Here is a 14,128-nt window from a genome sequence, read left to right as displayed (position 1 = left end):
TGGAAGTACTCCATCCCTCCATCCCTTGTATTATGTACAAAATCATGCCCAGTTCATGAGGCCCCTGATGATGTGAGACCTGAGATGGTAAGTCTGCCACTGGTAGCCTCAACATTACATTATTTTTACCTTAGGGATAGTCTTCTGACCCAGACAAAGCTCTTCTTTGGAACAGTCTGCAAGTTTGAACAGCAAGGAGGCCTACATAAAATGGTTGTCTTTTTAAAAGTACCCGCAAAACACCAGTCTTAACGTCAACAGTGAAGAGGCGACTATGGGATGCTGCAAAGAAAAAGCCATATCTCAGACTGGCCAATAAAAATATAATATTAAGATGGGCAAAAGAACACAGACACTGTACAGAGGAACTCTGCCTCTAGCATCCCAGAGTTGCCTCTTCACTGTTGACATTGAGACTGGTGTTTTCCGGGTACTATTTAATGAAGCTGCCAGTTGAGGACTTGTGAGGCGTCGGTTTCTTAAACTAGACACTAATGTACTTGTCATCTTGCTCAGTTGTGCACCGGGGCCTCCCACTCCTCTTTCTATTCTGGTTCGAGACAGTTTGCACTGTTCTGTGAAGGAAGTAGTACACAGCGTTGTATGAGATCTTCAGTTTCTTGGCAATATCTCACATGGAATAGCCTTCAATACTCTGACGAGTTTCAGAAGAAATGTTTGTTTCTGGCCATTTTGAGCCTGTTATCGAACCCACATGATGCTCCAGATTCTCAACTAGTCTAAAGAAGGACAGTTTTATTGCTTCTTTAATCAGAACAACAGTTTTCATCTTTGCTAACATAATTGCAAAAGGGTTTTCTAGTGATCAATTAGCCTTTTAAAATGATAAACTTGGATTAGCTAACACAACGTGCCATTGGAACAACGGAGTGATGGTTGCTGATAATGGGCCTCTGTACGCCTATGTAGATATTCCATAAAAAATGATCCCTTTCCAGCTACAATAGTCATTTACAACATTAACAAATGTCTACACTGAATTCCTGAGAAATGTTATGTTATTTTAATGGACAAAAGAATGTGCTTTTCTTTCAAAAACAAGAACATTTCTACGTGACACAACTTTTGAACGGTAGTGTAGGTGTATTTGCACAATGTAGTCTAAATATCACATTCTATCTATGGACAAACGAAGGTCAGAGTCATATGACAAAAATTCACCTCTCCTCAATGAGAGACAGATTTACAAACCAAAACAAAACAAAACAAAACAAACCTAACAAGCAAGCATCACTAGCAGATGGGATTATATTACATTTTAATGTGCACAGTGACGTGAGATTGTACAGTAAAAGCAAGGGAAGGAAAATGTCATTTTAATATAAAAATACATATGACCTTTTTCATTCAATCAAGCAACGTGCTAATATTTACCATCCTCACAGAGAGCAGGTATTCCTTATATAATGCACTATATAGGGGGCATTTGGGACGCAGACAAAGTGTGCTTCATGTCAGTATATTAAAAAACATGCCCCCATTCGCTATCAAACAGCAGTGATTTCAGGGTTGGGAGACCTACAGTGCATTCGGAAAGTATTCAGACCACTTGACTTTTTCCACATTTTGTTATTGTTACAGCTTATTATAAGATTTATTAAATAGTTTTTCCCCTCAAAAACATTTTTTTTCTTTAAATGTTTGCTAATTAAAAAAAAAAATGAATTTTCACATTCACATAAGTATTCAGACACCTTACTCAGATCTTTGTTGAAGCACCTTTGGCAGTGATTACAGTGTCGAATTTTCTTGGGTATGCCGCTACAAGCTCGGCACACCTGTATTTGGGGAGATCCTCCCATTCTTCTCTGCAGATCCTCAAGATCTGTCAGGTTGGATGGGGAGCGTCTCTCCAGGGATGTTCGTTTGGGTACTAGAAGCAGCTCTGGCTGGGCCACTCAAGGACATTCAGAGACTTGTCCCAAAGTCACTTCTGCATTGTCTTGAATGTGTGCTTAGGGTCATTCTCCAGTTGGAAGATGAACCTTCGCCCCAGTCTGCGGTCCTGAGCGCTCTGGATCAGGATTTCATCAAGGATCTCTCTGTACGTGGCTCCGTTCATCTTTTCATCAATCCTGACTAGTCTCCCAGTCTCTGTTGCTGAAAAACAGCCCCATAGCATGATGCTACCACAACCATGCTTCACCGTAGGGATGGCGCCAGGTTTCCTCCAGAAATGACGCTTGAGAATCTTGTTTCTCGTGGTCTGAGAGTATTTAGGTGCCTTTTGGCAAACTCCTAGAGGGCAGTCATGTGCCTTTTACTGAGTGGCTTCTGTCTGGCCACTCTACCATAAAGGCATGATAGGTGGAGTGCTGCAAAGTTGTCCTTCTGGAAGGTTCTCCCATCTCCACAGTGGAATTCTGGAGCTCTGTCAGAGTGACGATTGGGTTCTTGCTCACCTTGCTTACCAAGACCCTTCTCCCCCGATTGCTCAGTTTGGTTGGGCGGCCAGCTCTAGGAAGAGTCTTGGTGGTTCCAAACTTCTTCCATTTAAGAATGATGGAGGTCACTGTGTTCTTGGTGACCTTCAATACTGTAGAAATGTTTTGGTACCCTTCCCCAGATCTGTGCCTCGACACAATCCTGTGTCGGAGCTCTAAGGACAATTCCTTCAACCTCGTGGCTTGGTTTTGCTCTGACATGCACTGTCAACTGTGGGACCTTTATATAGACAGGTGTGTGCCTTTCCAAATCATGTCCAATCAATTGAATTTACCACAGATGGACTCCAATTTGTAGAAACATCTCAAGGATGATCAATGGAAACAGGATGCACCTGATCTCAATTTAGAGTCTCATAGCAAAGGGTCTGAATACTTATATAAATAAGGTATTTCAGTTTTTTATTTTTAATACATTTGCAAAAAAATTCAAACAACCTGTTTTCGCTTTGTCCTTATGGGGTATTGTGTGTAGATTGATGAGGACATTCTGATGATTGATGAGTTTAAAAAAATAATTTAATCAATTTTAGAATAATGCTGTAATGTAACAAAATGTGGAAAAAGTGAAGAGGTCTGACCACTTTCTGAGAGCACTGTATTAGCTGATAGTCCTTGGTTGGAGCTGTGGCACAGGTGGCTGGTGGCACTTTAGTTAGGGAGGACGGGCTCATAGTAATGGCTGGAACGGATGAAATGGTATCGAACACATACAGCCATTATGAGCTGTCCTCGCCTCAGCAGCCTCCTGTGGACGACAGTCAATAAGCAGAAGTCTACACCAGACCATACTATTCAATCAGGGAATAAACTCAAAACTCACAGTGGAGTAAAAAAAAAATATATATATTTAAAAGACAATTGGGCAAACAAAGCTCAAAACAAAAAGTTCTTCATAAAGTGTAGATAAAGCATGGTTATTTAGCTACGGCTACAGCAAATGCACATCAACATTGAAAGTTCAACCCTCCCTCTACAGAGAAGAGACCTCACATGATTTTAAAAGAAGATCCCACAGGTGTGAATGTAATGAAACAAACTTCAAGTTATATTTTTTTGAGATTCAAAGGCAAACATGAAAAAACATCCTCGGTCACATAGAAAAATGGTATATACCATGAAGGCTGTTCCGTTCGTAGACTTGGTTGTTGTCATAAAATTTCATCTCTCTTGCTTGGATTGGAGCTGGAACAAAACAAGTGTTGATGGAGAGAGTGATTATGATGTCATCAGGTGGTTGTCTTATACCCGGGTGTCTGCCTGCCTGTCTGTCTGTCAGGACATGCAGACTGACAGCGGCGTGTTGGTTGGCTCGGTGGCTTTGCAGAGGTGGTGGTGCATGCAGAAACAAGGGCAGGTTCAGTGTTTCAGACTCGGAGTCATGGCAGGCATAGCGGGGTGGAGGGTGTGTGAGGGGGTCAGGTGGGGGGGTAGTGGGACTGAGAGAGGGGTGTTGAGAGGGTTTTGGCTCTAGGATTTTGTGCTGTGTCAGGTGGGATTTGTCAACTCTCTCCAAACAACGCAATGGGACAGGCACAGGGATATCCCTTCCCCCGCACTCAAAGCATTACCCTCCCAAAAATAGGAACACAAACCCAGCAGAGAGGACACTAAAATCCATCATATAGGCCTATCAATCAATTAACTAACTAATCAATCAATCAATAATTCAACCAATCATCCCCTTCATTCAACAAGCTGTAATCAGAGAGAGGATCACACAACATTTCGGAATAATGTTAGGAATAATGGAGTGGGGGTGGCTAGCGTGGTGGTGCTCCTGCAATGATAAACAACACTAACAAAAAACAAAATTAAAAATATAAACAAATACCCCAAGGAATGACTTGACATAATCATGTGCCCCTGTTGGTTAAACCAGCACTGGAGAGAGAAACGATAGTCGTCGAGGGAGACCGAGAAAGAGAGGCGGGGCAAGGAACTCTCTGTGTCTCCGCCCCCTCACCGCCAACATCCCGCCCACAGCTCTAGAAATGTCTCACCCTCTTCTTTGATCAAAAAAGGTTGCTCCCTCTCTTTTCTTTCAGTTTCTTCAGGTGTCTTCTCTCCCTTTAAAATCTGTTATGGTTTCCAGCCCTCACCTCATTCCCACCATCCTCCCCACATCCTCCATTAATTCTCCTCTTCTTCCTCCTCTTCTTCTACACCCCCTTGGTGGTGCTGATGCGGACGCTGCTGAAGCACTTGCCCATGGCTTCAAACAGAGGATCGCAGAAGGTGTGGATGCAGATGGAGTAAACACGGCTGACACAGTGGATCTCGATCAGATAGCTCTTGATGCACGGCACCACCGCCCAGATGTGGATGAAGGACAGGATGGCGAAGAAGATGCCCCAGACCAGCGCCAGCGGGATTCCCACCAGGGCGGTAAGGAGACGGTAGCACCAGTACTTGGTCACCGTGAAGGTGGTGAAGCTGGCCTTCCACACGCCGTCGAAGCTGTATGTCCCTGGAGGCTCCGCGATCACATCCTCGAACTCCACCTGATGGGAGAAGAGAATCACTGAATCAATAACGGTTCATTAGACAGCCACTGTCAAAGCAACTAACATAGATAAAGAATATAACCTATTTCTAAAAATGTGCTAAAAAGTATTACAAGAGATTTATGCCTCCTCATAGTGACTGGTACAGAAGGTCAACCAGGTCAACCTCCCCCACACCAACATTTTTGTGATTCCCTCCTTACCCTCTGTAATCTCTCTACCATCCTAAACCATCTTTTCACAATTCCTGACAGACAGAGCTGATACAAAAGACAGAGCCACAGTGCCAGAATTGTCTGAGTCAGAGGGCAAATAAGCTGCACTATACTCCCAAGATGGTGCAACACTAACCAGTTTCTCAAAGCAGGATAATAATAACAGGAAATGTGAATTCTTGTGTGGATTATTTATACATCATGGACATTTTTTTATAGGGGTTGATCATTTTTTTGTTAGGTCAAATCAAATCAAGAAATTTCCTGCAACAAAAGGGTGATCAACTGAAGATCCTACATCTTTACATGAAGACTAGTCAAGAGTAGCCGGATGGGTCCCAGGTAAACAATGAAATGTATTTATTTTCAGTGTAAAAACACTTCTCAGGTGGTCGACGGGTTTGCTACGTGCCTCCCAAGTACCCATGACCACATAGACATTTTAGTGCAGACTGTGAAGTGGAAAAACACACGCATGCTAGCACACTTGCTCTCTCTCGCTACCTCACTACCCCTCTCTCGCTACCTCTCTTTCCCTTTCACTCTCCCATTCGCTACCAGGCCCATGATAGAGCAAATATTTATTTTACAGTTACTTAATTGCGCGTGTGTTTTGTCTGCGAGAGACGTGCTGCTGTCAGAGGGTTTAACAACACCTGTATCTAGTGCAGAGTAAAAGTGCATTTTTGATATGAGATTGAACATTATATTCAGAACACATTACAGCTCTTTCTGTGTACACAAAGGGGTTCCTAAAATGAACATGCTAAACTTATGGCATAAAATAAAAGTTGGTGATACAGCCCTGTAATAATATATCATATTATTATTTTAAGCCACAAGACCCAGCAACGTCCATTTAATTTACCAGAGGCCTTACATCTTGAGTACTGTACTGTATGTACCCTTACAATTGTTTTTTGAAATGTGCAGTTTCACATGTGAAATGGTTGTTTTCAAAAAGGTTACTTAGACTACCCGAGTATAATAATTCAAGTGTGTTTAAAAATAATGATTTATTTATTTACGAGCCATCCACTCCATTATTATGGTGTTGCATTGATATATATGCATACTTAGCGCTACTACTCTGCATTCAGAGTGTTACTGCTGCAGATGCGTGCCTCTCTTCTTTGTATGTAGCTCCGTGACTGTTGAAAGCAGCCCATTGAAAAGAACAGAGACGCGAGCTCTCTGTCTCCTTCATTTTATATATTTTTTTTCCCCAGGTTGTACTCATGGTTACGTTTTAGAGATATCTAGAGATAACAGTTTAACTAAACTGCTTTGTTTTGGGGTTATTTTGATGTATAATTGAATTGTTAACACAAAAAAACAAGTGAGATTTTCCCATGTACATGACTGTATCCAAGCTAAGTATACAAGTCAATGAGAACAAGATGCCGTTTTGGAAGATTGTTTTTATTTCCGTTATAAAGGTTTTGGGTTTTATTTTTGAGTGTATTTACATGTAGATATGAAGCCACTCCTCAGTAAAAGGCACATGGCCGCCCGCTTGGAGTTTTCCAAAAGGCACCAAAAGACAAGATTCTCTGGTCTGATGAAAGAAAGATTGAACTCTTTGGCCTTGAGCGTCACGTCTGGAGGAAACCTGGCACCATCCCTACGGTGAAGCGTGGTGGTGGCAGCATCATGCTGCGGGGATGTTTTTCAGCGGCAGGGACTGGGAGCCTCGTCATGTGACTAGTCTTGTTGGCGTCAATCTGGAGTGGCAACTGTAATGTATTTTTTTGATTTCGTCCCTAGATTGCAGAATGCCTCAGTCCAGTGTTTCCGTTACTATTGTATAGGTGTGGCGGACAACCCCTGCCTCGCTCTGTTTCCTCCCACCTAAAGGGGTTTGATGTGACTTTCATTTATTTAATTGAATTTGTTGCTTAATAAATCATGTTGATTTGGGGCCTTTGTTTGCACCCCGCCTGGACAATCTGAGGGAATCCCTGCCTCAGCTACTCCATTGAGCCTGAACATAATCATTTCCCACTATAATGTGCCTCCCAGGATAGTGGAGCATTTGGCAGGGAGATGTTAGCTAGCGGCTAGTTAGCGAACCGATCACTGCTGTGGTTCCCGTGCGGCGTGGCTGTGGGTGTGTCTACTCTGCCCAGATTAGCCCCATTATGGTTTAACAGAAGGCTGCGTGGCTTTGGGGCCACTGCTAGAGCCACTCCACTCCACTGACTGCACTATATAAAGAACTCAGCTTTACGAGAGGAAAATATATTCCCAAGGCAAACTCTGCATGGATGTTGATTCTTTGATGTGACCAATTGAGTGCAGCTGTTGAAATTCTAACTATAAGATCACTGCTAAAGAAAGTCAACAGTCTACTGGTTCTGCAGAAGGAGAGAGAGTAGTGTACACTGTTTGTGTGTGTTGTGTGTGTTTGTGACTGTATGTCGGTCTGTATTCGGGACTTGTGTGTGTGTGTGTGTGTCCCTTGCAACAACAAAAAAACGTGAAATAGCAGTTTTCACATGTTGAGCTTAACCTTCACACACAAAACCATATTTTCGCATGTATTTAATTTAGAATTAACATGTTAACATCACCTTTTCACGTGAGCAGAATAACATGTTTTCAGTTTCACAAATTTGCGCTTCCACGTGAAAACTTTGAAAATCAATCATGTGACAAATCTAATTTGCAGGTTCACATGTAAGAAACCTCCACGGTTGGAATAATGTTATTCTCCTCACATGATTTGGGTTCCCTGGTAGAATATTTTCCTATGACTGAACCCATTGTAATACAATTCCTCTTCATAAAGGTCTGGCATGACCTTCATACTGAAGTGGGTGCGCGAGGGAATTTCGTAGCATGAGTCCATACTTTACAACAGAGTATGGCCTCATGTCTGCAGCGATAAACATCCCAATACATTTGGTGATGGCTTTAGCCCGGTCTGATTCTGCTGCAAAAGGCTGCTTAAATGCCGCTGTGAGAAGTTGTTGTCTCTTGGCTGAGTTGGCTCCCGTCACTGACACTCCAGGGTGATAACGCTTTAAATGTGTGGCCATGCTCAATGTATTTTCATGATGATACGGATTTCTTGTGGCACAATGTCTACACACGGAAATAGTGTTGTCCACCAGGTTCCAGGATTGATTCAACATGCCACGTTCACGTGAACCTTCAGGCTTCAGAGTAAAACACAGCAAGTATCTGTCTTGTCTTTATCTTTTCACTGCAACAATGCGTAGAAATTTAGGGAATTATTACTTTAGAAGTAACAGTAGCAGTAAAACTGTATTTCACTCTGATGGTTAAACTTTACAAATGATACGCATGTTCACATGCGTGCCAAATGATGGGGGGTGATCTGTACGGATCACGGATCAACTACGGTCCATTACACAACTATTAGCTGTGGTTGCTGATGCATATATAGTTGAATCATGCTTTGTTTAATGCCAGCGGCAGGTCATTGGTAAAAATAGAAAAGAGTAGAGGGCCTAGAGATCTGCCCTACGGTACACCACACTTTACATGTTTGACATTAGAGAAGCTTCCTTTAAATGAAAACCCTCTGAGTTCTATTAGATAGATTGCCATATCATGGATTCAGAGCTGAGGTTGAAAAGCCATAACGCATAAGATCTCAATAACAGGATAGGGTCAATAATATCAAAGGCTGCACTGAAATCCAACAGTACAGTTCCCACCTTCTTATTATCAATTTCTTTCAACCAATCATTAGTCATTTCTGTCAGTGCAGTACAGTACATGTTGAGTTCCCTTCTCTATAAGCATGCTGAAGAGCCCTCAGATCTATAAGATTCCTCACCTATGTGGGTGTTTTCATGTTTTATGAATCAAAGTTCAATACTTCAAATGCCTGACCTCTCCCAGTGGATGGTGACCCTTGAATATGAATAAATAACCCAGCTGGACATCGCGATGGACATAGGCTGTGATTGCATCCAAAATGGCACCTTATTCTCTATTTAGTGCACTACTTTTGACCAGGGCCATTGGGAATAGGGTGCCATTTGGGAAGCAGACTCTGACTTTGTGGCAGCTGCTGTTCTCTTCCCACCACACACGACAGGTGGTTTTCACTAGAGCCGACATCAGCGCTCTTTCAGTCAAGCTTTCTCTCAACAAACTAATCTTTTACATACAGTGCCTTCACAAAGTAGTCATAGCCCTTGACTTACTGCTTGAATTCATAATGGATTAAATAGATTTTTTCTCTCATCCATCTACATATAATACCCCAAAATTACAAAGTGAAAAAAATGTTTTTAGAAATGTTTGGATATTTATTGAAAATTAAATACAGAAATATGTCACTTACATAAGTATTCACACCCCTGAGTCAATACTTGGTAGGAGCACATTTGGCAGCGATTACATCTTCTGGATAAGTCTCTAAGAGCTTTCCACACATGGATCGTAGAACATTTGCCCATTATTCTATAAAAAAATGTTCAAGCACTGTCAAATTGGTTGTGGATCATTGCTAGACAACCATTTTCAGGTCTTGCCATAGATTTTCAAGTAAATTTAAATCAAAACTGTAACTCGGCCACTCAGGAACATTCACGGTCTTCTTGGTAAGCAACTCCAGTGTAGATTTGGCCTTGTGTTATAGGTTATTGTCCTGCTGAAAGGGGAATTAATCTGAGTGTCTGTTGGAAAGCAGACTTAACCAGGTTTTCCTCTAGGATTTTGCCTGTGCTTAGCTCTACTCTGTTTTGTTTTGTTTTTAATCCAGAAAAACACCCCAGCCCTTAACGATTACAATCATACCCATAACATGATGCAGCCACCACTGTGCTTGAAAATATGGAGAGTGGTACTCAGTAATGTGACGTATTGGATTTGCCCAAACGTAACACGTTGTATTCAGGACAAAAATTCCAGTGCTTGGCCAATTTTTTTGCTGTAGTACTTTAGTGCCTTGTTGCAAACAGGATGCATATTTTAGAATATTTTAATCTGTACAGGCTTCCTTCTTTTAACTCTGTCTATTAGGTTAGTATTGTGGAGTAACTACAATGTTGTTTATCCATCCTCAGTTCTCCTATCACAGCCCATAAACTCTGTAACTGTTTTAAAGTCACCATTGGCCTTATGGTGAAATCACTGAGGGGTTTCCTTCCTCTCCGGCAACTGAGTTAGGAAGGACGCCTGTGTCTTTGTAGTGACTGGGTGCTTTGATAAACCATCCAAAGTGCAATTAACAACTTACACATGCTCAAAGGTACATTCAATGTGTGTTTATGTCATTTGTTTTACCCATCTACCAATAGGTTCCCTTTGCGAATCATTTGAAAACCTCCCTGGTCTTTGTGGTTGAATCTGTGTTTGAAATTCACTTGCCTACTGAAGGACCTTACAGATAATTGTGTGTGTGGATACAGAGATTAGATAGTCATTAAAAAATACTGTTAAACACTGTAATTGCAAACATAGTGAGTCCATGCAACGTATTATGTAGCTTGTCAAGCAAATTTGTACTCCTGAACTTATTTAGGCTTGCAAAAACAAATGGGTTGGATACTTATTGACTCAATTACATTTCAGCATTTCATTTTTTATTCATTTGTAAACGTTTTGAAAAATATAATTCCACTTTGATATTGTGGGGTAGTGTATGTAGGCCAGTGACACAAAATCTCAACGTAATATATTAAAAATCATACCGTAACACCAGAAAATGTGGAAAAAGTCCACGGGTGTGAATACTTTCTGAACGCACTGTAAGCACACAAAATGGGCACAGTGTGGTTTGTGTCTACTTTGAAAATAATGATTCTCTTTTAATAACTCACTAATTTAATGACAGATGCTGTATAACTATAAAAACAAGGACTGTGAGAAATGTTTTGTTCCAACAACAGGATATGAGTAATATTTCCTCTGTACCAACACCGGAGCAAGGATGTTCCACTCTGTTCTAATGACAGCAGCCGCAGCAACATGGGCCCTCAGATCCTCAAAAACGTATACAGCTGCACCATTGGGAGCAAGCCACTATAGAGGATGGTGAGTACAGCCCAGTACATCACTGGGGCCGAGCTCCCTGCCACCCAGGACCTCTATACCAAGCAGTGTCAAAAGAATTAAAAAAACCTGTCAAAGACTTCTGCCACCCAATCCATAGAATTTTCTCTCGTAACAGCAAGGTAAGCAGTGCCAGTGCACCATGTCTGGAAACAACAGCACCCTGAACATAATCAACGCCCAAGCCATAAGACTGCTAAGACTGCTAAATAGCTAATCAAAATTTTCCCTGCAAATATTACTTTTTGCACTAACCCTCTTGCATGAACTCGATGAGCACACACTGGACTCTACCCACACCCCAACACACACATACACACCTCCAAACTCACACTTTCTTGCATTGTATTTCTGTCTGCAATAAAGCCCTTTTGTGGGGAAAAACTCATTCTGATTGACTGGGCCTGGCTCCCCAGTGGGTCGGCCTGGCTCCCATGTGGGTGGGCCTTAGCCCTCCCAGGCCCACCAAAGGCGGTGCCCCTGCCCAGTCATGTGAAAGGCCTAATTTATTTACTTCAATTGACTGATTTCCTTATAATGAACTGTAAAACTCAAAGTTGTATATTTTTGTTCAGTAAGCATAGCTACCTCAACTCCCTCATTCCCATGCACATCTACTACACACTGGTGCTCCCTGTATATAGTCATGTTACTTTTACTCTTTATTGTTATTCCATATTCACTGTGTATTTATTCCTCATGTTATATATATATATATATATATATATATATATATATATATATATTAAAAAATTAAGCTTTATCTTTCACTCTGCATTGTTGGTAAATGACCCTTAAGTAAGCATTTCACAGTTGTTTATGAAACATGTGACAAATACATTTGATTTAGAATATGCACTGCTGCTACTTACAACTTTTACGCACGTGTTGAGCCCCTTCACAAACCTATTGTAAAACATAGTCAACTGGGGTCATGAACCCGAAAAAGCTCAAACTGACATATAGTATAGGTTACACGTGAGAATGCTATGCGACTCACCACCCACATCACATATTTTGTTGATAAATGTTTATCCTATTTTTCAATCATTGAGTTTTTTATTTATTATTATTTTATTCAATTAATAAGGCTACGTTTCTATTGTTGTTGCATTTTGTCGAGAAGTGAACCTGCAAGTAAGCATTTTGTTGCATTGTGTCCTCCACGTATATCATCTGCATCTGACTAATATCTGACTAACTTGAACTTGAACACATGCAGTAGGCTACTTTGGGTCACCCTTGACAGTTTACTCTGTACATTTGACTGCTCCTACTCAATCATCGTGCAAGTGACAATTTCCAGTCCTCATGGGTATATTACAATGGTAGCATGCATAATAATACCAAATCCAGTATACGGACTGGTTCGGATTTGGACTCACCTTGACAACGTCGTCGTTTAAGTATTTGGGGTCTCGGTTCACCAGGTCGATCTCTTTCGTGTGGACGTCCTGCATCGTCTTCATCCCGCTCATACTGTCGTTATCCATCTCTCTGTTATTTGGTTTGTATATGTTCCCTTGTTTCCTGATGAACTGAGAGTGCAGAAATCCCTTGTAGTCCGGAGGGAAAGAAGAGAAGCGGGGGATAAATTAGTGGAGAGACGGGTAGAGAGCAGAGGATAGACGGACTGAGCGCACCAGAGTTAGCAGCCTACCCCAGCCTGAGATGGTTTTAAGGGAGAGTACCACACCCCTCTTTAGCAGATATCCGTCTCTCACCGCAAGGGGTCGTCACCAAGAACTCACACAATGCGTGTTAACGATGGTTATTAGGATGGCTGTATGCTCTGTACACTGAGAACCTGTTTCACATAAGGTATCGCAAGCATATTTTCTAATCATATGACTGTCGTCAAGTTTTACTGGAATGTGCATTTTTTGATTTGCTTAGCTAGTCTAATAGAATTAACATTCTAAAAAAAAAACACAACTTTGACTGACTTTGTGCGCATATTTATCTATGTGGATTGAAACATAAATAATGCTCCGAATGTAAGAAATGTAGTTTGTTTATTTATAGGGGACAATGCACATTAATCAACATCAATATTACAATAATGCAACATCCATGTAAATGTGCCTGGGTTACCCAAAAGCTAATTTTCACACAAAGTCGCGGGGTAGCTAAGGTCAATTACACAGCCACCGTACAAATACTCAGTAAAACAATAGAGAATACAAGTGAATAAATAATTGTAAATGTCTCATGTCAGTGCTAATGGATAGAGGGGGCTTGCACATTCGCCCAGTAGGAGTGGGAGTAACGTGCACAACTAGGTGCCAAAAAAGATAACTATTGGCAAATAGGCTTTGGAGTTTAAAAGTTTCCCAATTTTCCAATGGCATTTTCGATAAATGTCAGAATGTGAATGAGACAGATAAACTTTATTGCTCTCAGATGATGAAATATCTTCTAAAAACGTACAAATGTTTACAAATATGGACAGCAGAGTCCAGAAGAGAACCGAGAACCATACCTCGTCAGTTTCACCGTCCTTGAGTCCACCAGTCATGCTGTCCCGCGCCTGAAGTGCGAACAGTCCAGTGTGTCGTTGAAGCGAGACAATACCAGTTTAACAGAGGAAGTAAAGCAATAACAGGAGGCGTGTGGAATATGGTGACGACTTGGAGGGCTCCTCCGGGGATATTACCAAATCCTGTCGCCTTATCTTTACGTTGCGCACATTGGAAGCACAGTTAGTTAAGTAGCTGGAGAGACCAAAGAGTAAATCTCGGCGCGCATCTGCATGGACTGAATGAATGCATTTCACATTCGCAGAGCAGTCACCTGTGTACACTGTAAAACATGTCCTGTTTTTAACTTACCATAAAAAAGGTACAGTATGTTACTGTACCATGTTTTACAGTATCCAATAATGTTACTGTGATCTTTTTTGCTGTTG

At 41.4% G+C, this 14,128-nt stretch overlaps 1 protein-coding gene across 1 annotated transcript; it reads right to left on the bottom strand.

Annotated features, from left to right (window-relative positions):
• Nucleotides 1-1,009: 1,009 nt before the first annotated feature.
• On the bottom strand, nt 1,010-13,900 carry LOC135524118 (caveolin-1-like). Its single transcript, XM_064951324.1, has 3 exons — nt 13,703-13,900; nt 12,606-12,776; nt 1,010-4,969 (listed from the first exon to the last, which is right to left on the bottom strand). Exons 1-3 carry the CDS (start codon nt 13,736-13,738, stop codon nt 4,628-4,630), a joined length of 549 nt encoding a protein of 182 aa, XP_064807396.1. The 5' UTR covers nt 13,739-13,900; the 3' UTR covers nt 1,010-4,627.
• Between the last annotated feature and the right edge of the window lie 228 nt (nt 13,901-14,128).

Source organism: Oncorhynchus masou, chromosome 31, assembly GCF_036934945.1.
Source record: "Oncorhynchus masou masou isolate Uvic2021 chromosome 31, UVic_Omas_1.1, whole genome shotgun sequence".
NCBI classification, from domain to species: domain Eukaryota; kingdom Metazoa; phylum Chordata; class Actinopteri; order Salmoniformes; family Salmonidae; genus Oncorhynchus; species Oncorhynchus masou.
The sequence above is the reverse complement of the archived record's forward strand: the minus strand, read 5'-3'. Positions and strand labels throughout refer to the sequence as shown.